Source organism: Pelodiscus sinensis, chromosome 12 (assembly GCF_049634645.1).
Source record: "Pelodiscus sinensis isolate JC-2024 chromosome 12, ASM4963464v1, whole genome shotgun sequence".
NCBI lineage: Eukaryota > Metazoa > Chordata > Testudines > Trionychidae > Pelodiscus > Pelodiscus sinensis.
This window is the reverse complement of record NC_134722.1, coordinates 11,494,968-11,519,918: the sequence shown is the minus strand read 5'-3', so window position 1 is coordinate 11,519,918 and position 24,951 is coordinate 11,494,968. Positions and strand designations below refer to the sequence as shown.

The 24,951-nt window shown below is 47.0% G+C and overlaps 2 protein-coding genes across 2 annotated transcripts in view; one reads left to right on the top strand and one right to left on the bottom strand.

Moving 5' to 3' along the window:
* Positions 1-11,815, top strand: part of PPP1R3E (protein phosphatase 1 regulatory subunit 3E) — a 61,579-nt gene extending 49,764 nt beyond the window's left edge. The window contains exon 3 of the transcript XR_012906664.1: positions 11,734-11,815. The gene's annotated coding sequence lies outside the window, so the exon portion shown is untranslated. The remainder of the gene's footprint in view (positions 1-11,733) is intronic.
* Positions 1,758-24,300, bottom strand: GCSH (glycine cleavage system protein H). Its single transcript, XM_075940011.1, has 5 exons — positions 24,079-24,300; positions 12,910-12,989; positions 10,271-10,334; positions 3,789-3,920; positions 1,758-2,428 (listed from the first exon to the last, which is right to left on the bottom strand). Exons 1-5 carry the CDS (start codon positions 24,221-24,223, stop codon positions 2,331-2,333), a joined length of 519 nt encoding a protein of 172 aa, XP_075796126.1. The 5' UTR covers positions 24,224-24,300; the 3' UTR covers positions 1,758-2,330.
* Between the last annotated feature and the right edge of the window lie 651 nt (positions 24,301-24,951).

Genomic DNA, 24,951 nt, shown 5'->3' with positions numbered 1-24,951 from the left:
CCATTTTAGCAATGGTGAGATTGAAACCTAAAAATTAAGTGAGTTACCCAGGGTCACAGAGTCAGCCAAGGAGCTAGGATGAGAATATAGACTGCCTTAGTCCCAGATGTGTGATCAAGCCATTAGATAAATCTGTCTGCAATTTAGGCTGAAAAGAAAGTGAGAAGGCTTTAAAAATCCACGGTAAATTAGGATTAAACTATGAAATAGTTCACCAGCTACAATCTCTTTCAAGCGTATTTACACAGAAGCAGGGCATTGATCATACAATTTTCCATATAGTCCATACATGAATAGGACTACCTCAGATCTGTGTCACAGTGTAACTATTTCAAAGGTATGAACACTTGGACAGAATTTTCTATTAAGTCATTACCAATCTAGAAGAAAGAGCAACAGTCCTTATAAGATGCAGTTTGAGGTATGGAAAAATACAGATCATGTGGATTCTCTCTCTGTCTGTAATAGGGTCCCTTGTCTTAAATGTCTTGATTTTATACTAAGATGTGCTGCTGCTGTTGTAGTCAAAAATCAGGAAAGTTGCTTTTTGGTATCTGTGATCACCTTAAAAGGTTTTAAGTATAGAATTTTAAATCCAGCCTCCTAAAACAATCCTCAGCTCTTAGTTCATCGCATGCTTTTCAGCACACTGGGCTACTATTTTGTATAGCTAAAAGGGTATGAAAGTCAGACATAAAAGATTTCACTGTCAACACCACTCATGAGGGGCACTGAAGTATGAACAAAAAGAGACTGATTACATAATGGAAGGACTTTCCTGCAGAACTTCAGGAACAAGAGCAGTAGTACAGTCCAAAGAAAACCCTCTCAATTCCCCTCAGAATAGTTTGACAATGCAAATTAACACTTGTAGGGCACATACTATGTTTCATTGCCTACTTCTATTTGGCTCAGGCTGCACAACACAGTTCTCAAACATCTTGCAGCACTGACTACAAGTAGTCTATTGTGGTTAGAATACATTTTTAAAAAATTACTAATTCCTTTTATGATAACACCCACTACCCAGTATCCGAAATTTGACATTTTGGTAGTCTGCAGGTGGCTTTCCTTCCCTACAAAAGAAGTCATATATGATCCTCAATATTCACATACAATCACTGAAACTATTTCCTCACTGGGTCATGTTAAAGAATGAGTAAAACCTGCTGTTTCCTAACCATCAGCTGATGGCATTATTTACTTTTCTTAAAAAATATGTTAAAATTCAATCTCTCTCTGCACCTGGGTTAGAAGGGGAAAAATGAAATCCAAATAGCACTAGAACTCATAGGAAGAGCAAAGTATACAGATAACTTCCCTCAATCAAATTGTGGTTATATCCTCTCTCATCTCCCAAATTAAGTTTTTCCAACAAGAGTATCTATTCCATCCCCCTTCTAGTCCTAAATCAATTTTTTAAAAGTACTTTAGATTTATCCTTGAGTTGTATAAATAATAGACACAGCTGGCCTCTTACTGAAACTTCAGATCCTCTTCACATCAATGAACCCATCATGGTTTTGGCTGAGAAAGGCATGATATCGTGCATGTGTTAAAACAAGATATTAGTCATTCTAGCATGCCAATGCAAAATTAGAGTATATAGATCCAGAGTCTCTGAAAGGTTAAATGTATTTTGAGTCCCAAGTTTGTACAAGTAGTAGGTTAATACTGCATTTTCCAAACAGGATGCAAATTTTATATAAATACGCAAAATGGGTTATGGAATATAAAATACCAGGAAACGTACTTGGTAAAGTCAGGTTTTTTTATTTTCTGTTATCTAGTCTGCTGCAAGGCTGTAGCTTTATCTGTAGAAAATAGCTACAGCCAGAGCAGATTTCAGCTAAAAATTGCTGTGTACACCTGAAACATGATGCAGCTTTTGTTTTACAACAGCCAGTTAAGCTATATAAATGTATCTGGACAGCTAACACAGTTACCATGCTGCTGCTAAGGCTGTTGCATGTTACAGTGCTGCAACACTGTGTGTATTTTTAAGAACTAAATTTGTTTTACTCCAGATGACATTCCAAACTTTGAAAATGATATCATTAAGTTTAGTAAACTAAAAAAAAAAAAAATCACTAACAAAGGGGAGCAAACGTTAAGCAATTTTTCCCCATCTGCAATCTCTTATTGTCACAGGGTTGCTTTTTAGTACAACATGATTCAGAGGCAGCATATTTGTCTTGAAATGTTATCCAAACTTTCTGGAATATGCAATTTTTTTCAAGCTGCCCAATGTCAAACCTTCTGTACACCACTAATCTATGACAAACTACGCTGAAGTAAATATTTTTAGTGGTTTATTCTAGCGTTTCATGTCAGTCCTCAATGGATTTTATGTATTTCTCATATGCGTCCTCATTCATCAGTTCATTAAGTTCTGAGGGGTTGTCCACAGTCATCTTGATAAGCCAACCTGTAAATAAAAAATTAAATTACATTTTAAAAAAAATTAACTGGACCCATTCAATAAATGTATCTAAATCCAAACATTAAGGAAATCCTTTTTTTAAATTCACCCTCCATTTACCTACAGCTCCTTAAAATTGGAGTAGACACAAGGACTTGGTCATCTAGTAGGGGCAAAACAATTTGCAGGTGCTTAATATCGGTTATGCTTAAAGAAGGAAATATAACCACTCAAAATACATTCTTCCTTTGAATTTAAACCACCTCTTAAATAGCAATCTCAGTATAGTTAGTACTGAACATTGCTGGAAGTTATAAGCAACAAATCAGCTCCCTAGCAAAGATAGGACTAAAATGTTAAACTTCATACTATAGGGTGTATTGGAGCTGGAAGATGCTCAGAGATGTGAGACATGTCTACACTACAAACTTAAGTAGACCTATGTTAGGTTGGCTTACAGCCATTTCAGAGAATACTGCAGTTGTTCATGTCCATGCTACCCTCCTGTTGGTGGTATGCGTGCTCACCAGAAGCATTTCTGAGGATACGGGTATGTGGGGGGGAAGGGAGGAGAGAAAGGGTGTCTGTGTCTGTGTCTGTGTCTGTGTCTGTGTCTGTGTCTGTGTCTGTGTCTGTGTCTGTGTCTGTGTCTGTGTCTGTGTCTGTGTCTGTGTCTGTGTGTAGCCCAGGCTCTCAGCGCTAAGGAGCTCCCTGTTGGAAGCTCAACTGTTTTCCAGCCTCTCAGCCCTGCCCCTGCAGGGAGCCCAAGGCGCTCAGCTCCCAGCAACATGGACTCTTAACTTCATGCAGAGCTCCCTGCCAGGAAACTGGCTGTTCCCTTTCCCCACCCTACTCCTCCCAGCTCAGACTTCTGGCTCCCCGGTCCTTGTGGGGGAGAGCATCCCAAGCTTTATCTGTAGACCTCCACCCACCCTGGGGTGACAGCCTGAGCCTGGGCACCAGGTTCACAGTGAAAAGCTTTCCAACCTTTCTGGTCAAATGTAAATATGCAGCAGGAAGCTATGAAACTGAGAATGACAGCTAGAAACTAATGTAAGTAATCCATTCCATGCTTAGGGCTTATGTCCCCCTAACTACATTGACATAAACCCTAAACATGGAAGTGGAATTATGTCACTGCAGTAAGGCACTGGCATCAGCAGGAACAAGGCAGCAGACAATGACATAATTAGGTTGATGTAAGATGCTTTATATCAATCTAACTGTAGTGTAGACCAGGCCATGTTCTTCCATAATTAAACTGGAGATATGGACAACAGAAGATTGGCGTGTAATAGAGACAGCATCTGGGTCTTGATCACAGAAGTGTTGTTTACTCCTTAAATGTGAAACTATGGCTTCTTACCATCTTCGTAACAAGATTTATTGACGAGTCCTGGATTATCTGCAAGGGCGGTGTTAATTTCAGTTACTTCTCCTGTGAGAGGAGAGTAGAGTTCACTAGCAGCCTTCACACTCTCAAGAGCACCAAACTCATCTGAAATACAGGATTGTGTTAATTTTTTTTCTAAAAAAGAGGAAAGGCATTGATGATTTATTTTTGCAGATAAAGGTTTTAAATATGATGCAGCCCTGAACTAAATGAGGAAGAAAAGATGAAACTTTCATGGAGGCCGAAGTTTCATTACAATATCTAGAGTGTTCAAGTTTGAAATTTCTTTTTACACTATGCACTCTGAATGATGGGGCAGTTAAGGGATAATACTACTATTTGGTACTGCACTAAGGATGGGAATTTGTCCTGAGGGTTCATGTCTTACTTGCAATTTGGAAGAATTCAATTTTATCAGTAAATGTTAGTAAACACTGATTACATTGCGCGCGCACACACACACACACACACACAATATTTTCACTGATAATTGAAATGTAAAGATAGGCCAGGTACGAATAATGCTATATGAGAACTTACTATAATTTGATTTAAGGATATCTATCATTAAATAGGTATCCCTCACTTGCCCGTAATTTTCTGCTATTCTACATTTAAATTAATAAACATAAAAGAACCTTCAAATCCATACTGTTGTGTAATTGTTCAAAATGGGATAGATCAAAACAAGAAAACGTTTAAACATCGATGTTCTCTGTGAAATGTAAAAAACAAGACCAAGACTACTTTTACACTGCTTTACATCAAAACTTCTGACCAACAAAGAGGGACTACACACCAGGAAGCACATCCAGTCTTTTGTTAAGCAGCTACTCAGAATGGATATTTATGCTGTGCAACTAGCATTTAAACCTTTACCTCAAATAATCTATCTGTGAAATACTCAAAGCAATAGTCCCATTAACTCTGATTTCCCACAATGCGGACGTCTTGTCTACATTACTAAGTTTTGTTTGCAAAAGCAGTTTGTGGATGACAAAATAGGAGAAGGTGTACACACTACAAAGCAACTTTTGGTAGCAACAAAAATAAACCTCTCTCAATGAGGGGCATAAAGAATTCTGCAGCAAAGGCAAAGTGAAACAGCATCAATGTATACCAGTGTTCTAATTTTTTATGTCTACATGTGAAATGTCAGGATGTAAAAACCTGTTTAGTCAGTTAACTGGTTAAACATTACCTTTAACCAATTAACCACTTAAACGGGGGCAGGCAGCAGACCACTCCACCCCAACCGGTTGCTGGTTAACCATAATTAGTAAGCATCACCTGTTAAGGGTGATGCCTATCAGTTCAACATTCACATCCCTAATATAATGATTTTTTTTTATGTGCACCAATACAGAGGTGATGTATCACACATCCTTTCCATATTGATGCACATAACAAAATTAATTCTATAGATGATGATGTGCTGGGGGTAAAGCTGAGGGGTTTGAAGTACAGATGTAAGTGTCTACTCGACTAGTTTCTCCCCCACGCACTGCCTCTATCAGAGGCAGCGGAGGGAGGAGGAGGGAGGAGGAGAGAGGAGGGAGGCAGAGCCACAGCAGTGCTGGGGGTGGCTCAAGCTGGGACTGCTGCAGCTCTGCACTTTAAATGTAGCAAGAGCCAACCAGGAGCATTTAAAGTGCTTACTACATTTAAAGTGCAGAGCCTCAGCGGAAGCATCCCCCTCTATTGACTAATCAATGGAAATTCCATTGACTATTTGATTAATTAGTTTACAATACTCAACACCCTACATTGAAGTGTTGTGTGGCGGGTGTGAGACCGTCTGGGTGGGGCCAGGCAGAGATTTGTGGTATAGGTGTGGGGGGGATTATTACTCCAATTTGGAGTGTGGCTCAAGTTGAAGAGTTTGGGGTACGGGCGTCTCAGGGCGTCTCAGGGCTGAGGTGATGAGAGAGGACCACCAGCCCCCTCTCACTGCAGCATGTAGGATGTTATCGGTTAACTGAATAATCATCTAAACTGCGTGAATTCTTAGCGATTAGTTGACAGTGCCAGAGGTGTTGCCGGCAGCCAGAGGCAGCAGTGCAGGGTGCCAGGCAGGGGCCAGTCCAAAAACCAGTTCCCCTCATGGACTGGCTACCTCCCACTCCACGTTGCTCCCTCTGATGCAGAAGCAGCAGTGCAGGGTGGCAGCAATCCTTGTCCTAGCTTACTGCAGAACAGAGACTGCTGCTCATAGGCATGCGCACAGGGTATGCGGGGTGTGCCCAGGCACACCCTAATGTTTCAAAGGGCCGCCCTGGTGCGCTGGGTTTGCCACGCATGCGCAGCCAAAACTGGCGGTTCTTAGGACCCCACAGAAACAGGCAGCAGGGAGCAGCAATGTCACCCCGCCTCCCTGGTGGGCGAGGCAAGTTTAAATCCCAGGCAGGAAGGTGGGGGGTGTGCCCCGGGCAGGAAATCGGGAGCAGTGCGGCTAGCCCAGGGGTTGGCTCAGCTTGGCTCAGGAGCAGCGCAGCTGGTGTATGGGGGGGGGGGGGGGGGGAGGGCGGGTCCCGGGGTCGGGGGCAGCGCGGCTGGCCTGGGGTGGGGGTTGGGGGCATCGCAGCTACTCCAGGCCGGGGTCGGGGGCAGCACGGCTGGCAAGGGGAGGGCCCGGGGGCAGCGCGGCTGGCCCGGGATTCCGGCGGGGGGAGGGGGGGTTGGAGGCAGCGCGGCTTGTCCGGGGAGGGGGGTCAGGGGCAGCACGGCTGGCCCCTGCCCCCAGAGCTGCTTCCCATCCCCCTCCCTCCCAGCCCCCCCTTCCTCCTGACCAACCCCGCATTCCTCGACCCCCTCGGAGCTCTGCTTCCTGCACCTCCTTCCTTCCCGTCCTCCCCCTCCCCCAACCTCCTGGCCAGCCCTGTGGCCCCTGACCTCCCACCAGCTCTGCTTCCCGCCCCCCATTTCTCCTGGCCAGTCCCCCTCCCCCGTCCAGTCCCTCCACCCCTGATCAAGTGTGTCCAAAGTTTTTTGGGGGTGGTCTACCTGGTAACCCTACCAGCAGTAGCTCCACAACATGCTCAGGGACAGGGCTTCTCCTCCTCCCCAAGACGTCAGACTTAACTCGAGGCTCCTAGTGCCGATCGCGCCCCACCTCCCAGCCATTACCCCCTCTGCCGCCAGGCTTCAGTCTGGTGCCCAGCCGGAAAACCAGGAAATACCAGACACTGCATGTGTCCGGTATTTTCTGGATTTTTTTTTAAACCAGACAGAGGGCCCGAAAACCAGACTGTCGGGTAGAAAACCAGACACCTGGCAACCCTACAAGTCGGACCTGGTGCAGGCACCAAGTGATGGGGAGACTGATGGAACTTTGGGAACCAGAGACTGCAGGGTAGGAGTTTGTGGCCCAAAAGGGGGCTGAGAAACCTAATAAAGACAGAGTAGAGGGAGCACCAGAGGGTGACAGTCAGGGCGACCCTAGAACTCTGTTACAGACCAGCTGCTGGAGGAGGAGGGAAAAATAGGGGGAAATGGTCAGAGAGGAAGGGGCTTGTGCCGAGGGAAGGGGTGCAGGTCAGGAGAACAAAGGGGAAGGCACCAAGGGACAGGGTGAAGGAGAGAGACAAATGCCCGGGGACCAAGTGGAGACAATGAGGAAAAGGGCAGGAGGGGAAGTGTCAGTGAGAGGGGGGACAGGCTGATGCTGGGAGAAGAGAGGGGAAGGGTTTGGGGGGCTAGAGGGGAGAAAGGGAGGTGCTGGGAGAAGGCTTGAAAGAAGGGGTGGGCATGAGGAAGGCAGGGATGGAGCAAGGCATGTGTGAGGGTACTGGGGCATGAGAGGAATGGGGGCAGAGGGTGGTGAGCATCAGGGAAAAAGAGGGGGAAGCACCAGGAGGGTGCAGGGGTAAGGTAAGGTGCAGGTGCCAGCGGATTCTGGGGGTGAAGCAGAAGGGCAGACACCTGCAGGGGAAGGACCAGCACCAGAGGAGAGAGGCAGGGTAGATGTAGTGGGAGGTGTTAGGAGAGGGGAAGAGGAGGGGTAGTTCACATGATCAGAATGGGGCTCCTGGAGGAATGGGCACAGGAGGGGAGAGAAGGGCTGGTGGAGGGGGGTAGGTCTCAGGAAGGCTGAGGGCAGTGAGAAGGGCAGGAGTTAGGACAGCAGAGGTAGGTGACGCGTTGGGGGGGCAGAAGGCACCAGGGGAGCTGATGGAGCAAGGGGAGGAGACAGGGCAGCTGAGAGAAAAGGTAGAGGTTCATAAATACTTATTAATAACTTGGGTGCCACAGTAGCACATCCTAACAAGCCACAAACTCAGTACTGGTGCACAACACAAAATGTATTGTGCTCATTGGAGGAAACACTTCCCCCAGCCTCTCCACCCCGAGTTAATGTCACACACATTAGGTTAATGCAATTGCAGGACAGTTGCATGAGGGGAAGGGGTTGATGAGGGCCAGGGGTTGATGAGGGCCAAACTAATCCCTATTGGTAAGAGGATGGTAGGAAAAGTCCTTGGGTGTGTGTGTGTGTCACATGACACCTTTTATCTCTGGTCATGTGTCCATATTGCCCCAAAAGTATTACCTCCAGAGGCACAGCTAATGGGGGTAAGCGGGTGTGGCTAATGGGGGTCAAAGAGTACATTTTAGAAAAATTCTTTGGGTGCACACCCTAATGAAATGTCCTGCGCACGCCTATGCTGCTGCTGGTGACGGAGGCTACCCCAAAGCAACCTCTATCTGCGATGGCCAAGGCTGGCCACAGACAGAGGCTGCTCCAGCAGCAGACCCTGTCTGCAGGTGGCTGGGACCCTCCTGCGACAGGGGATGCTGCCACAAAGCAGCCTCTGTCCACGGTGGTGCTGGTTGCGGTCAAAGGCTGCTCTTTGGGGGTCCAGTGACCGCCTCAGCCATCCCATGGACAGGACCTGCGGAGCCCAAGTGATTACCTGGGAGGTCTGATGCAGGGAGGTAGCAGGTGTTGGTCCCCCTCCACGACCATGATGGCAGGAACCGGAGCAAATCAGCAGCTTGCTCCACTCTACCATCCATCTCCCAGCCTGTTGCATTTGGCTTCTCGCCACCACAGTGAAGCGGAGCACATTAGGCTGGAAAAGGGGATGGAGTGGAGTGGAGCGGAGCAGGCTGCTGGGTTACTCTGGTTCCCATGGGTGATGTGGTGAGTGCAGGTGACACCGGACCTGCAATGCCATTCCGCACCAGGCCCCCGATAATCCACTGAGTTGTGTCAGTCAGGGAAGAGGACTCTGGGCAAGGAGGTAAAGCAGCAGCAGGGCTTGGGAGGAATGGGGAATGTGTGTGTGTCCCTGCCCCGTCTCCAGATAAGTTAGTCAGCCTGCTGTATCACCTGTCCTTACCATACTACACATACCCCCAAAAGGAAAGGGCCTCTTAATTTTTCCAATGTTCAGGGCTCGACAAATCCATTTATCTACTCGCCTGTGGCGAGTGGATTTCAGCCGGTCGCCCTGTTCACTGGTGGTGCGCGCATGCGCAGTGCGGGGCTGGCAAGTAGATTTCGCCACGGTTTGTCGAGCCCTGCCAATGTTTATAATTCAAGACTTATATAGAATAGTCTGCTGGGGACACTTTACAGCACAGAGATCCTTCTGTTTTACCTCTTTTGTAATCTTGTTTTGATATTTCCAGTGACTGTTGTCCATGGTGGATTATTTATGTCTCTAGGCAAAAATCATTTTTGGAACATGTACCAGAACATCAGTACTCCTTATGACAAAGGAAATGTCTCCTTCTGCTTGATAACACTCACTTTTTGTGGTGATTTACATGTTATTGCACTCTATAATTTAATAACACATAATTAAATTATTGAGAAGTAATATGGGGCAAGCACAGATCTGGAAGCTGGAAACTATCAAATTCTAATTCCAGCTCTGGTGATTTGTCATAAAGGTCAAGGTTTGTACAAAGCTTTGAATTTGTAAAGCACCACATCAGCTGCTGTGTTGATTAATGCTACAACCAAAAAGCAGCTTGCAAAAACAGTAACAAATAAGCCACCTAGAAGCAAAGGCAGGTTGTCATATCACAGTATGAAACACGGTACAATTTTAAAAGTTTCTACTTCATTTATATATATTGCAATTCTATTTCATTTATATATTTAAACAGTCAACTGTTTTTACGTGTCTCTTTACAATTTTAAAGGCCGGTTCTCCCATTAAACTAGACCTGAGAACTCCATTTGCTCGGTTCTAACATTCAGAGTTTAGAATTAAACCCTTTAGCCTTCTTAAAGATGTGCACAATCCATATTTTACATCCGATACATATGCAAGACATTAATGAAATTAAGTATTACAAGATCCAAGTGTAATGTCAAACAATATTCAACTATATGAGAAACAACAAGAATTGGAGAAGTGGAATAATAATGTTAATTTAGATTTTTAAAAAAATCTAAGAATTGTTATAGCAATAGCTTAACAACTTAAAATTAAAATACTTACCCTGTTTGTTCAACTTTGTCCCAATTTCTGGAAGACTACAATAAACGACATCTCCTAATGCTTCCTAAAAGCAAACCAAATGCATCAGGAATATAGTCTATTAAAAGCTAAATGAGCATGTGGGGGGGATGTAAACTTGTAACTACGGAAATAATTAGACTAAAATTATAATCCACTGTTTAATGTTTGGTGCCTCTCCCGCTCAAAGGCTGCATTTTGCAAAACCAGTTAGCTTCTCATGGCCTCTAAATTGCAAGATGTTCATTCTTTTGGGTTGTAATAAGCTTAAGGTTGTGTTATGAGTCCACGAGAAAGAATTATATAATCATTCCTCCAGGCACGATGTTACAGAACTCTTAATCTTTACAGAAACAATATGGGTCTTAACAGGAAAACTCCCACTGATGTCAGGAAACTAAGACTTGACTCTCAAAGCACGAAACATTTACTGTTGTGTAATCTGAGAGACCATGTGATTTCTGACTCTTAGTCTTCCCAGTGCAGACAATTTACACATTGCCTAGTACAGGGATAAGCAACCTACAGCACACATGCCATAAATGGCACGTGAGCCTATTTTCAGGGACTGCAGTGGGAGGAGGCAGCACCGAGGCTGAGGCTCCTCAGCGGCACCTCTGGGACTGGCCTGGGACAGCATGGCCGCAGCAGTGCCAGCAAGGGGACGCGAAGCCAAGAAAACATCCCGCCTTATGCCTAGACCCCCCCCCATGTCCCCTCACTTACTCTCCTCCCTCCCGCCATGACCCCACACCCCCCCAGCTTTCTCTGACACCCTCCCTTGTTCCTGCACCCTCCCTCCTCGCCAGCCACCTACCCCTGCCCTGCTCCTGCTCCCTCCACCTGGCCAGACACCCTACTCCCAGCCTGCTTTTTCACCCTACCTCTCCCCCTTCTGCACCCCTCCTCACACCCAGATCCTGCACCCCCATCCCTATCCCACTTCCTAGCAACCTTTTCTCGCACATTGAACCCCTCATTTTTGTCACTACCCCATAGCCTAAGGGAGTCCATAAAATCCAGTAACTCCAGCACCCCAGAAAAATAAGTCTGTCCTATGGGAAACCCTGAACATCAGTCCTCCCTGTCCCTTCCCCTCACCCCATGATGCTGGAGCGTCAGAGGAATGAGGCGTCTCAGTTGGGGAATGATGTGACTCAGTTGGGGAATGATGTGACTCAGTTGGGGACCACATCAGTGAGGGTTGGGGGGTTTTGGAGGAGCTTCTTTGCTTCTCACTTGGGTGGTCCCCAACTGATTTTTCTGTGGGTCAGTGATCCCCCGATCCGAAAAAGGATCCCCACCCCTGCCATAAATAAAGAAAACATTGAAATCTTTTGTGTTGGACATATTGTATTCATTTCAAATTAAGTTTGATAAACTAACATGAGAAAATTAAAATGCTTAATCTGTTTAATAATTTAAATTAAACTGTTTCTCCTTAGCTGCAGCTAGCTAGAAAATATGATCACCATACCCAGCCTCCCCTGCTCCCCGCCTCTGCCCCTCCAGCATACAGATCCGTGAGTAAGTTAACACTTGGCACACCACTTTTAAAAGGTTGCCAACCCTTGGCACAACATAGTACTCATCAGCTGTCCGGTTTTGGGTCATTTGAATGATTAGGAGTTATGACACTGAGTTAAACAGGAAAAGGGTTCAAGCCCTTTAAGATCACAAAGAACTAGGGAGTTATTTAATAGATTTTATTTACACATTCAGAATGCTGAAATTACAGAAAAAAAGCTATTTAATCTGAAGAACATGAACCCCGCTATACTCAAATCTTCTGACATTATCCCATAGACTGCATGAATGTCCTACATTTGGTTGTTAGTAGGTTCAGGCAGGTTTCTTTTTTGGAAGGGCGAGGGGGGCCCATGTGTTTTGTTTTAAATGAACATATTTAACTAGCATCCAATTAACCAGTCAGAACAGGGATTATACATTAAAAAGTACCCCTGCCCAAAGGTTTGAAAGCTAATAGTCCAATCTCTTTGGTAAGCATCACAGATGAGCAGGGCTCGACAAATAAAGCAACCTACTCGCCCGTGGCAACTAGATTGCAACCCAGAAGAGCCGAGTTCGGATGATCTGCATATGTGCAGATCGCTGGACAGCACGGCTGGTGAGCAGGGCTCGCCGCGGTTCAGCGAGCCCTGCAGATGAGGATATTAATAACTATACCATACACATTACAATTCTCTGCACCACATTCTATTCCTGTTCACAACTCCACTTAGATGAAAAAAAGGTAAAAATCAGAGTAGAATTTGGCCTAAACATGCACAATGCAATAATTTCCTCATGCAGTGTAGCGTTTCTATAAAGAAAATAAAAACAAGATTAAAATGGTCATAGAGCAATAGATCTGCTTTGCGTTTGTTCTAATTTAACTAAAATGCTCATCAAGTCTAAGTCAATCTGAACTTACATGATCAAATATTTATCTACAAATGTTGAAGATACTGAATGTGCTTTAGAAACAGTTTGAGATACAAATCCAGAATATGCTTCAGTGTTACAGTATATGCAAGAAAACGACAGGACAACAATTCAAAGATCAAGGACAAGAGCAGGAATGCATAAAGTAAACACTGAAAGACAAAAAAAGTCAATACCTGAGCAAAATTGCTGATTCCTACTGTCCCAATACCATTTTCAACAGATATCCACTCGTGCTTGTCTGTGAATTTGCGGGCTAAAATAAAACAGACTTCATGTTTCAGAAAAAAATCCCTGACATTTTACTTTTATTAATAAACCAAATGTACTGACAGTTCTAAACACTGTTTTTTCCTGAGTTTGGCTTCTATGGTTTGGAATAAATATGTGGGCACTTTTGGAAAGTGCTGGTATTATGCTTAATATTAAGAGATGTGAGAGGTTAAACTGTGCATCAGAATTGCACCATTTAGCTTTAGATGCCCAGAGATTGAATAAGTGCAAATTGCAGAAGCATTTAGATCCATTAAAAAAAAAACCTGCCTATTTTACATCTTTAGTGATAAAGTAGAGATCTGATTATTGATAGCAAAATCTGGCCCTGGATAATCTAAATGTGCCATATTTAAAACTGCCAGTTCAAAGCATGCAGCATGAAGCACCACCAGATGGGATTTAGTTGAAAAAAGATCGTACTGTTAATTAAAAGACCGTTCAAAAATAGGGATGTTAGATAGTGTGTAAATGAATAGTCACGTAACTGCATAAAACTTTAGTGGTTACACAACTATTCGATAGTCGCCAGGGGTGGGGCAGGCAGCTAGTGTGCTCCTGGACCCATTCCCAGTAAGCCCTCCTCCCACCCCACGCTGCTACCTGTCTATTAAAGGCAGTAGCGCGGGGTGGCAGGCAGCAGCTGGTCTGTGAGGGGAGCCGGTTTAAAAACCAGCTCCCCATGCAGACCGGCTCCGCCCGCCACCCTGCGCTGCTGCCTCTCATACAGCACGTGGTAGCAGCAGCCCCTGACCATGGGGAGTCCGAGATCCCCATGAACAGAGGCTGCTTGGGCCCCCCGCAGACAGGAACTGATGCCACAGAGCAGCCTCTGTATGTGGCAAGATCAGACTCACCATGGACAGAGGCTGTTCCACAGCAGCCTCCCCTTCCTCTCCTCCCTCTGCAGCTCTGTAGGAGGCAGAAGGAGGGGAGAGGGGGAGTGAGCAGGTGGTCCACTGAGCTGGCATGCACAGAGAGTTGGCTTGAAAGCCAGCTCCTCACGTGAATCAGTTCTTGTCTGCCCCCACACCTTCCGTGTTGCTGCCTCTCTATCAGAAGCAATAGTGCGGGGGAGGAGCACGGATCCAGTGCTCAGGGAAAGTTGGCTCAGGGGGAGTTGGTGTCCCGCTCTCCACAGACACCAGCTCCTGCCTCCCCCGCCCCCATTTGCTCTCTGATACAGAGGAAGCAGGGAGGGGGAGGAAGAGAGAATGTGTATAGTCAACAGGATTAATTAATAAGACTGGGCTTATCAGTTAATTGTGTAGTTGTCTACATGTTGACATCCTTATTCAAAAATTGTATTCATTGTTGTGTCACCACATAAAAAAGTTTTCCCTCAGATTCAGAATTATTAAATTATTCCTAGTCTCATATTAATCCCTCCAAAGACAACCGTGAGGACATTGCCGCAACACTAATTTTCACAGTGCCTGATGTAATGCGTTATATTTTAAATTTCTAAAATGAAATAGAGAGGTCATACTATCCCTTCGCAGAAAAAGATGCACATTAACTATTTCAGGTAGTAGAAATTCAACTATGATAGTGAAAAATAAATGTACTTTAAACTTATTCATTATCACAATTCTACTGCATCATTTCAACAATTCACACTTCATTTTAAAAATGGAAATAAGATAATTGCATCCCAAAAAACTGTCCATATTTTACTAAGTTCATTTCATTCTGCACATCCAGCTGAGGTCTGATTCTGCACACTATGCTCACTAAAGTTACCGTATTTTCCGGCGTATAGGGCGACTGGGCGTATAAGACGACCCCCTATCTTTTTAATTAAAAGATAGGGTTTCATCTTATACCCCAGCGCCCCTCCGCCTCCTTTGCTCCCGGTGTCCCTGGTCTGCTGGAGATGGTCCCCAGCAGACCATAGGCACCGGGAGCAAAGCCGCCAGGAGCGCCTGGGCTGCCCCCCGCCGGAGCCCCTCCGCGGCTTTGAAAGCCTCGGGGGAAGCCGGCGGCAGGGCATCCCAGGCGCGCATGGGCTGCACCCCCGCCGGAGCCCCTCCGCGGCTTTGAAAGCCTCAGGGGAAGCCGGCGGCGGGGCATCCCAGGCGCGCATGGGCTGCCCCCCCTCCGGAGCCCCTCCGCGCCGCCGCGGAGGGGCTCCGAAGGGGGGGCAGCCCATGCGCGCCTGGGATGCCCCGCTGCCGGCTTCCCCCGAGGCTTTCAAAGCCGCGGAGGGGCTCCAGCGGCGGGGCATCCGGCGTACAAGACGACCCACGATTTTTGGGGGATGTTTTTTAACTTCAGAGGTCGTCTTGTACGCCGGAATATATGGTAATCAGACTACTCATGCAAGGAAGGATTACCCAGAGCCAGAATAAGGGTTGCAGGATCTGTTTCTGGGACATTTATATAAATTGTTGTGCAACTACTTCAGGGTCACCAGCAAGTTCTTAGGCTGATAACTTCACTGCAATTCTCACTCATACATCTGCATGTATTACTACTCTGATTCTCTCCAGAGCAGTGATAGGCAACCTAGGCTAGGAAGTGGGTTATATGAGCGTCCCATCTTCATCTGAGTAGGCAGTAACATTGTTGGAACTAAGACGGTCTCCCAGGACAGGGATGTTCTGCTAACTGCACCTGCGTACCAAGAATTTGCAGGATGTGCTGATTGAACACTTGAATGATTGGCAGAGGGAGCATATGTCTCTCACAGTCAACACTGTATGCAATCAGCACACACCTTACTTCACGTGTCCTTGCTTTATGTGCGTGTCACTTTAGTAATACCATTTAGAAAAGTGATCGCTGACCAGTAGATCGGGATCTACTGGTAGATCTTGGAACCTCTGACAGGTGATCCTGACCTGTTTGGCCAGGAAGCTATCCAGTGCCGGCTCTTCATCTGCCCCTTTAGCATTGCTGTGCTGCTCCTGCCCTCTACATTCGAGTTGCCCCCCACTCCTGGGAGCCTCCTGCTTGCTGGGCAGGGCACAGGAAGAAGAGGAAGGAGGGGTGCTAATGTTAGGGTGCCCCTCCCCAACCCTGTACCCCATCTCCACAGAGCAGATGGGGACAGGGATGGAGAGAGTTTGCTGGCTGCTTTTGGGAGAGGTACAGGGCCAGGGTAGGGGTAAGCCTGCCTTAGCCCCCTTCACCACCACCCAGAAGCCTGTGGTAAGTAGTGTCCAGCTGGAGCCCACATTCCTAACCCCAGCCCCTGTCCTGAACCCTCCTGCACTCCAAATCCTTGCCCTAGCCCTGAGTCCCCCTGCATCCACACTCCCTCCCAAAGCCTGCACTCTGAACCTCCTCCTGCACCTCAACACCCTGCCCCAGGCTCAGCTCAGAACCCCTCCCACATTCCAAATCCTTTAGCCCAAGATCAGGGTCTGCATCTCCTCCCCCACACGCTCAGCACTGTGCCCCCAGCCTGATAAAAGTGAGCGAGGTTGGGGGAGGGAGGATGGAGTGAACAGGGGCAGGGCCTCGGAGAAGGAGCAGGAAGGAGGTGGGGCAAGGTTGTTTGGGTTTGAAGTAGATCCTGGATTGCACTTAAATTCAAAAAGTGATCTCATGCTTAAAAACTTTGGAAACCACTGAGTTAGAAAAAACCCTGTGAAGATGGAAACAGAGGAACTTGGCAGCCCTGCATGTGGACAAGGTTAAACAAAATGTTCCAGCGTCTCCCTGTTGGAATCCCGTTTGAAAACATTTCTTCTCCATGACCTTTAATCCCTGACTACTTTTTAATAAATAGGCCCACCAGCCTATTTCTTAAACATCCTGTACGTCTACACTGCAGAGGAAGATGGAAACTGCCGCTGTCGATCTTCCAGGGTTTGAATTACCGGTCGAGATAAGACAACTAATTTGAACTGAGAGGGGCACTCCGGTCGATGCCCGTAACCGTCATTTCACAAGGAGTAAGGGAAGTCAAAGGCAGAGTGTTCTTCCTTCAACTTCTTGAAGTGTGGACTGTGCCAAAAGCCAAGTTAAGCTATTTCGACTTCAGCTACGCAATTAACATAACTGAAGTTGCGCATCTTATTTCGACTTTGTCCCACAGTGTAGACATACCCCCAGTCTGCTCCTTCTTCCATCTACTCATCTATTTCCCCATCCTCCAATTTGGGAATATGAGGAAGGTACAGCAGCAGTTGGGGAATTTTGTACTTTTCTTCACCCTGACTCAGACTCAGACTTTAAGGTCAGAAGGGACCATTATGATCATCTAGTCTCACCCCCTGCACAGTGCAGGCCACAAAATCTCACCCCCCCTCCTAGAATAATCCTCTCACCTATATCTCAGATATTGAAGCCTTCAAATACTTTGAAGACCCCAAGATGCAGAGAATCCTCTAGCTGTGATCTGTACCCCATGCTACAGAGGAAGGCGAAAAACCTCCAGGGCCTCCATTGGACTCACATACATGTCCAATCAGATATGGGTTGTTCTGACAACTGGAAGTGACTATTTATGAAACCAAACTTTCTGTATAACCTGTGCTATAACAATTCAGTCTGACCAGGCAATTCATGTAAGTATCTTTTTTGACTCCAAGATCCTCCCTCTGTTTTTGGCCTCTTATGTAGGATGAAATGTAAACCACTGGTCCCTTGCAGAATCCCCACTACACTACCCCAAAGCTTTTCCTACCTTTTTAACCCGGTGCCTGAAGAATCCCAGTAGATCTTGCTATCAACCTTCCAGGCTCCTGGATTGCAGCTCAACTATGCTATATGCCAGTGTTTCCCAAAGTGGTCTGCAAAACCACTTTGAGAAACCTGTTAACTGGCCACACTGGTTTGTTTACCTACCAGCGCTGTGGCCATAGAGCCACATGGCTCCTTTTCGCTGTTTGCAACCAAGGGGAGCCGCAAGCTCATGCTGCTTCCTGCAGCTCCCCTTGGCTGCAAACAGTGAAATGGAGCCAATAGGAGCCATGAGGCTCCATGGCTATGATGCCGGTAAACAGATTGCTCAAAGTGGTTTAGCAGACCACTTTGAGAAACACTCCAATAGGCTGTGACCCCCCGCTACCTCCAATTTTGAAGTTGCAATGCCAGGACCCTACCACACATGTTTTTGAAACATAGGAAGGGTTCTAAAACAGAAAGGTCATCTATTAAGATGGGCTATTGGAGTTATGCAAAAGTGTGTATTATAGTATACTTGCCATTTTTTTCTTGGCATATATTACACTATTGACTACAAAGCACGTGATGAAAATATTTTTCATAGAAAATTATTAGGGCTATCAAGCGATTAAAAAATTAACTGATTATTTGTGCAATTAAAAATGTAATCGCAATTAATCGCATGATTAATCACGTGCACTGCCCCTTTGAAACACTGCAGCGGCGTTTCAAAGGGGCAGCACCATGGGAGCCCGGGATCAGCTGGAGTCCCCAGCTGACCGCAGGCTCAGTGCAGCTGCCTCTTGGAAAGGCCATCACATTCACAAGCCAGACACTAACTCATCACGAAGACACATAACTGTACATAAAATTTAATTATAAAGCAAAATTTAAACAAAAACTAGGCATACTGTAAGCGAGTATAGTGCACACTTTTTTCCCGTTTTTTTTAACGTCAAAGTTGGGATGTGCATTATCCATAGGAGGTTTTTTTAAAAAGTTTTAAACTCACCCTCAGCAGGCATGAGCGGGGTTGGGCAGGGGGCCAGGTATGGGCTGGGCTGGGGCGGGGGGGCCGGCAGGCGCGAGCTCAGCACGCTGGCAGCTGAGCGGTGGATGCTCCCCAGGCAGTCGCGAGCTCGGCGCGCCGGCAGCTGGGCGGGGAAGGCTCCCCCGGCAGGCACGAGCTCGGCACGCACGAGCTCAGCTGGGTGGGGGACCCTGTAGCAGGTGTGAATTCAGCTGGGCAGGGGGCCCGGCCACAGGCACCGAGCCCCTTTGTTCCTATGCATAGCTTAAAATCTCGAATATAATGGGGGTGTGCATTATAGATAAGAGTTTAGTTTATTCAAGAATTTTGACCTTTAAAAGGCAGATGCGCATTATACTTAAGATTTTAAAGTAGGTTTAATCCAGATTAGTCAAGTGTTTTAAACTTTCAAAACATCTGACTGTGGCAACAAACATTCTAAATTCACGTCAACTGAGAGATTTAATAAATAACCTTGCCTGGAATAGTCTCAAGAACATTTAAACTTTGAACGCAGAAAAAATCTGAGATTAACTGTGGATCTGCTGTGCCCCAGTGCATTACTACTGAAAACACAAGATATGTCAGGAAAATTACACTGAATTAGTTGAAGGTGTACATTTAAAGATCATTAAAATCCAGGTGGATGCACTCACTGAGAAGTAAAGAGGTCTTTCCTTTGGTTTTAATGGGTTCATTTTAAATTCCCATCTTCAGTTAAGTCATCTCAACTTTCCTAAGTGCCCTAAAAGCAAGAAAAATTGGAGTCAACCACAACAATGTGTGGTTTAATTATTACTTACAGGGCATATCTATGGAAGGAATGCCCCATATATTAGAAAGATTGTCATGATGAGATGATTCAAGAATCACTCTTGCAATTAAGCAATGAACTAATGAGAAGAACATTTCTCTTGACAATTTACATGGAATAAGGAGAGACAATGGAATATTCCAGGGCCTTAACCCAGCTAGCTATAAACTGTCAGGAAATTAATTACCTGGAGATCTTTGCTAATATAAATCTGTCTGCACACACCCACTTTTTCTGCATCTCTTTTATCTAAGATAGGCCTGGGCAAAATATGGCCCATGGGCCCAATCCGGCCTGCCAAGCCACCAGATCTGGCCCATTGAGGCAGCAGGGAGCCCCAGGCAGGCTCCCTTGCTTGCCCCGCACACTGCTCAGGGTGTTTCTATACTGTGGCATTTTTTGAAAAAAACTTCCCCTGCATCTAGACTTCCGTCGTGTTCTTTCAAAATTAAATCGAAAGAACTTGGCATTTTTTTCGACCACTGTAAACCTCATTTTACAAGGAAGAAAGCCTTTTTTCAAAAGTGCTCTTTCGAAAAAAGGCATTCTTGAATGCAAACAGGGCTTTTTCAAAAGAGAGCATCCAGACTACCTGGGTACTCTCTTTTGAAAACACGGGTCACTTTTTCGAAAGAAGTGGTTGCAGTCTAGACATTCTCTTTTGAAAGAGGCTTTTTTGAAAGACTGTTTCGAAAAAGCCTCTTTCAAAAGAAGCTTGTAGTCTAGACATAGCCCCCACACACTGCTCAGAAACATGGCTACAGGGTCTCGTTTCTGTTTCATAACTGGAAGGGAGGGAGGAAAGCTTCAAGAGCTGCCCCTATTCCCAACACAATCTTATTGGTCAGCTTCTCTTGTTGGCTCAATTATTCACTGAAACACATGGCTGAGCAAGCAGGCTGGCTAGCTGGGAAATGTTTTAAGCTCTGTAAGCCTTTAGCTCTACAGGCAGGCAGGCTGGTTTGCCTGCTGGCTGGTAAGTCTCCTGGCCAAAGCCTGCCTCTAGCACCGCAGCTCCTCCCTTTCCCAACCAACATACCCAAACCCTCTGCCCCCGTACCTCCTCCCAGATCTGGCACCCCAATCTTCTGCCCCAAGTCACAATCCCTTCCTACCCTAGGTCACATCCCAAACCCTTGCACTCCAGTCCCCTGCCCTAGGTCACAACCGCCTCCTTCACCCAAACTCCCTCTAGCATGCACCCCAATTCCTTACCCCAAGTTCTTTATGCACCCAACCTCCATCAAGATCATGGAAGAGTACAGCCCTTGACCACTTTCCAAAATCTTGGAGTGGCCCCCCAATCAAGAATTATTGCCCACCCCTGATCTAAGACATTCTGATTTATTGTCTTTCGTGGTACTGGTCTTCTCTTATTAGTTAATAATGAACCAGTAATGGAAGTTCAGGACTTCAAAACATTCACAGTAGCACTGCAGTTTAACACCTTAACAAGTACTCTTAAACTAAGAATCTGCTTCTGTTAAGAACTTCATGAGTAATATACTATTTGACAGAAATCTTTTTTAGTATGATAACCTAGTCAAAGGGAGAAATACATCCCACTGTTTTGTCTTAATGGACAAAATACCTATCCAACGTGAAGCACACCTGAAGTAAGTCACATTGCTGCAAGACATATTTTGCACCGGTGCAACACCTCTACACTAAGGCTATGTCTACACTGGCAGCTTCTTGCGCAAGAAAACATCCACACTTCCATGTGCGAGCTGTGCTTTTGCGCAAGAGTGCCCATGGCAGTGTGGACGCTCTCTTGCACAAGAAAGCTCTGATGGCCATTTTAGCCATAGGGCTTTCTTGTGCAAGAAACACCTGCTGCACATCCACATTGCCTTCTTGCGCAAGAGCTCATGCGCGAGAGGGCTTACACCTGTTGCGCAAGAAGCCCTCTCTTACCACGCTGTACTGTAAATTTCCTTGTGCAAGAGCCGGCGGGCAGTGTGGACGCTCTGCGGATTCTTGCGCAAGAACAGCCATACTTGCGCAAGAAGCTGCCAGTGTAGACATAGCCTAGGTGTTCACACATCAGTGTATAGCAGGGCCAGGCAAGATATGGCTATGGGGCATCATTCAGCCCACCAAGCTACTGGATCCGGCCTGCAGGCCACCCAATCCAGCCCCATACCACCTTGCTGGGACCCTCAGGCACAGAGCAGCCTCATGGCACCTTAAGTGTCTAATGGCTCCCTATTCCAGGTGAGAGATAGGAGGGTGCACTCTGTTCCCCTCCCCCCCAGCAAAATCTCTCAGCTCAGAAACAAGCTAAAGGGAGCTGAGAGATTTGGGGGGGGGGGGGGGGCAACACATAAAGCCTCTCCCTCCCCTTGGAGCAGAGAGCCACAGGGAGCAGCTAGCAAACCTGCCTCAGGATCCTGCAGGGCTTCTGACTAGGAGTCATTAAGGTAAGTGCCTCTGGCCACAGCCTGACTCTAGCACCCCAGCCTCTCTCTCCCTCCAACTTCCTGTCCCAGGTCACCACCTAAATCTTCTGCACCCTCATTCACCCTTTCTCCATGGCAACTCCCTCCCAGACCCTGCACCCTTTCCTACATCCCACCAGCAGGCCAAAATGCTCTCCTACACCCATATCTTCTCCTTGATCTAGCACCCCATTCCCCTTCCCCAGGACATCACCTAAATCCTCTGCTCCCTCTCCCACGTGGTCACAATTTCCTAATAGACCCTGCACTTCCTCCCTACACCCTCCCCCAGGCCATAATCCTCTCCTGCACCCATACCCCCTCCCAGACCCTGCAAGAGGACCTCTGTACCCTTATGAATGTGCCTGCATAAAATTCAGACCTAAATTCACGTAGTCCATTAAGGGGAAAATTCAGTGATTCATTCCGCTTAAATTTATAATCACATAGGTGCACCATCAAAGCTTCACTTGTTGAAGCTTCAAGGAGGTGTCTATGGATCTACATTAAGTAAGAGTTGTAGGATCAGAGCCCAATCTATCACTTTTCCCATGTGCGTTATCAGAGATGTTAAAAATAGATTAATCAACTAATCCAATAATTGATGGAATTTCCATTAAGTATTTGATTAATCGATAAGGGTGTTTCCATTTTGAAATATAGCTAGAGCCTGCCCAACTGTTGCTACATTTCAAAGGTGTAAGTGCTAAGGCATTCTGCCTTTGAAATGTATAAGAGCTCTTGTACATTTCATATGTGGAACACCATCGCTGCCCCCTACCCGCTCCCACAGAGCTGGAGGAACCAGCTTTTAAGCCAGCACCCCCTTCTCATCTCCCCTGGGGGGAGCGACTAGTTAACTAGTGCATTGACTATCCAATAAGCTTTTGCTTATCAGAAAGCTGACTAATCAATTAGTCACTTACATCTCTAATGTGTATGATGGATATCAGTGAATGTGGAATGTTTAGTGCCTGTGTCTACAAAAAAGCTTGCCAATGTCTTCTTTTAGATCAGGTATACAAACTTCTACTGCATCATACTATGCATAGTAAAGTAAAATCATCTAATACCTCATGCACACTAGCAAGTTTCTCACCAGCAGGAAGCACCTCATGGTCATTTGGGTAGCAATGCTAACAAGTGGTCAGATTATGCCATAGTGACAAAAATGGCTGCGCCACGTCTACCTTGTGCTTATACCTGTCGTAGCTGCATTGCAACATCACTCAAGCTACCTCTAGTGGGGCTATTTTGGGACACCGGAAGTATTCCAAAATAGCAATTCCTCATCTTTAAACATGCCCGTTATTTTGGAATATATTTTGAAATAGTGGGCACACTATTCCTTATTCCACAAGGGTTAAGCGACTTATCAGAATAGTGTTTTAACAAATTTCGATATAAGCAATTTTGAAATAATCTCTAAATAAGCTATGCAATTTGCATAGCACAAATTTCATGTCTTATTTTGAGGTAAGGGTGCTGTGTAGACACATCTTTATTGATAAAAACAGGTAAGATGTTTCTAATGTGAAGAAGCATCTGTGATCAAAATAATGGCCCACTGATCATTTTACAAACCAGGCTATCTAATAGTGGAACCTGGTTTACTAACTTAACTCCATCTCACTTTTTCTCACTATAACTTAGCCCTTTACAAATATGTTGATCTGAGCAACATACCCAACCACGAGTGGTTTTTAGGCATAAATCCCCTTCTCCGTAGATTAGTGAACCCGGTAGATTTCTAGCTATAATCTTGGGAACGGGAGTCAAGCGTCCTGGATTAGACTCCCCGCTCTGCAAGGGATTTGCTGCGCTATTTACAAAACAAGACCTTCCCCTTCCCTCCAAGGCGCCATGGTTTTCAAGCGAGGGTCCCCAGATTAGGTCTACGATTTCCAAAGGGCTCTGCACCTCCATGTGGAAACTGCCAGGGGACTGGCTCTCCCGACCTGCGGCTCTCCCGTAGGGCCCAGCTGGCTGCCAACAAACTAACGGGGACACGCACCAGGCAGCAGCACCCGCGCCCCGACTGCAGCCCTCAGGCTCGTATGTGCCCCCCCGCGCCTGCCCCGCGCACCGGCCCCACACACGCACCGGGACCTGTCGCCAGGCCTGGCCTCCCGCCATGTGGGCCCGGCCGGCGGCCCGTGCCCGGACTCACCGGAGAACAGCAGCGCGCTGGTGCCCAGGCTCCGGGCCGGGGCCGCCTGAGGCCAGGCCGACCGGGCCGAGGGGAAGGGGCCGCCGCGGCCTGGGCAGCGCGGAGCCAGGCTGACCGCCACCCTCCGCAGCGCTCGCAGCGCCATCTCAGCCGCTCGCAGCCCGGCGCCCGCCGGCCCCGCACAGTCCCGCGGCGCGCTGAGCCTGACCCCGCGGGCGGAGCCGGGGGAGGGACCAACCGACGCGGCCCGCCCTCCGCCCTGGGGTACGTGCGGGGCGGGGCGTGCGGGCATGAGGGGAGCTGGGTGTGGGGGGAACAAGGGGTGTGAATGCGAGTGGGTGGGGGTCTGTGAGAGAGGGCAGAATTAGGGTGTGAGGGGGGCTGTGGTGAGAGAGGGGGAAGGGGTGTAGGGGGCTGTGGTGAGAGGAGGTGTAGTGTGTAAGGGGCTGTGGTGAGGGGGGAGGATGTAGGAGACTGGTGAGGGGGTGTAGTGTGTAGGGGGCTGTGGTGAGGGGGGAGGATGTAAGAGACTGGTGAGGGGGTGTAGTGTGTAGGGGGCTGTGGTGAGGGGGGAGGATGTAAGAGACTGGTGAGGGGGTGTAGTGTGTAGGGGGCTGTGGTGAGGGGGGAGGATGTAGGAGACTGGTGAGGGGGTGTAGTGTGTAGGGGGCTGTGGTGAGGGGGGAGGATGTAAGAGACTGGTGAGGGGGTGTAGTGTGTAGGGGGCTGTGGTGAGGGGGGAGGATGTAAGAGACTGGTGAGGGGGTGTAGTGTGTAGGGGGCTGTGGTGAGGGGGGAGGATGTAAGAGACTGGTGAGGGGGTGTAGTGTGTAGGGGGCTGTGGTGAGAGAGGGTGAGGGGTGTTGGGGGCTG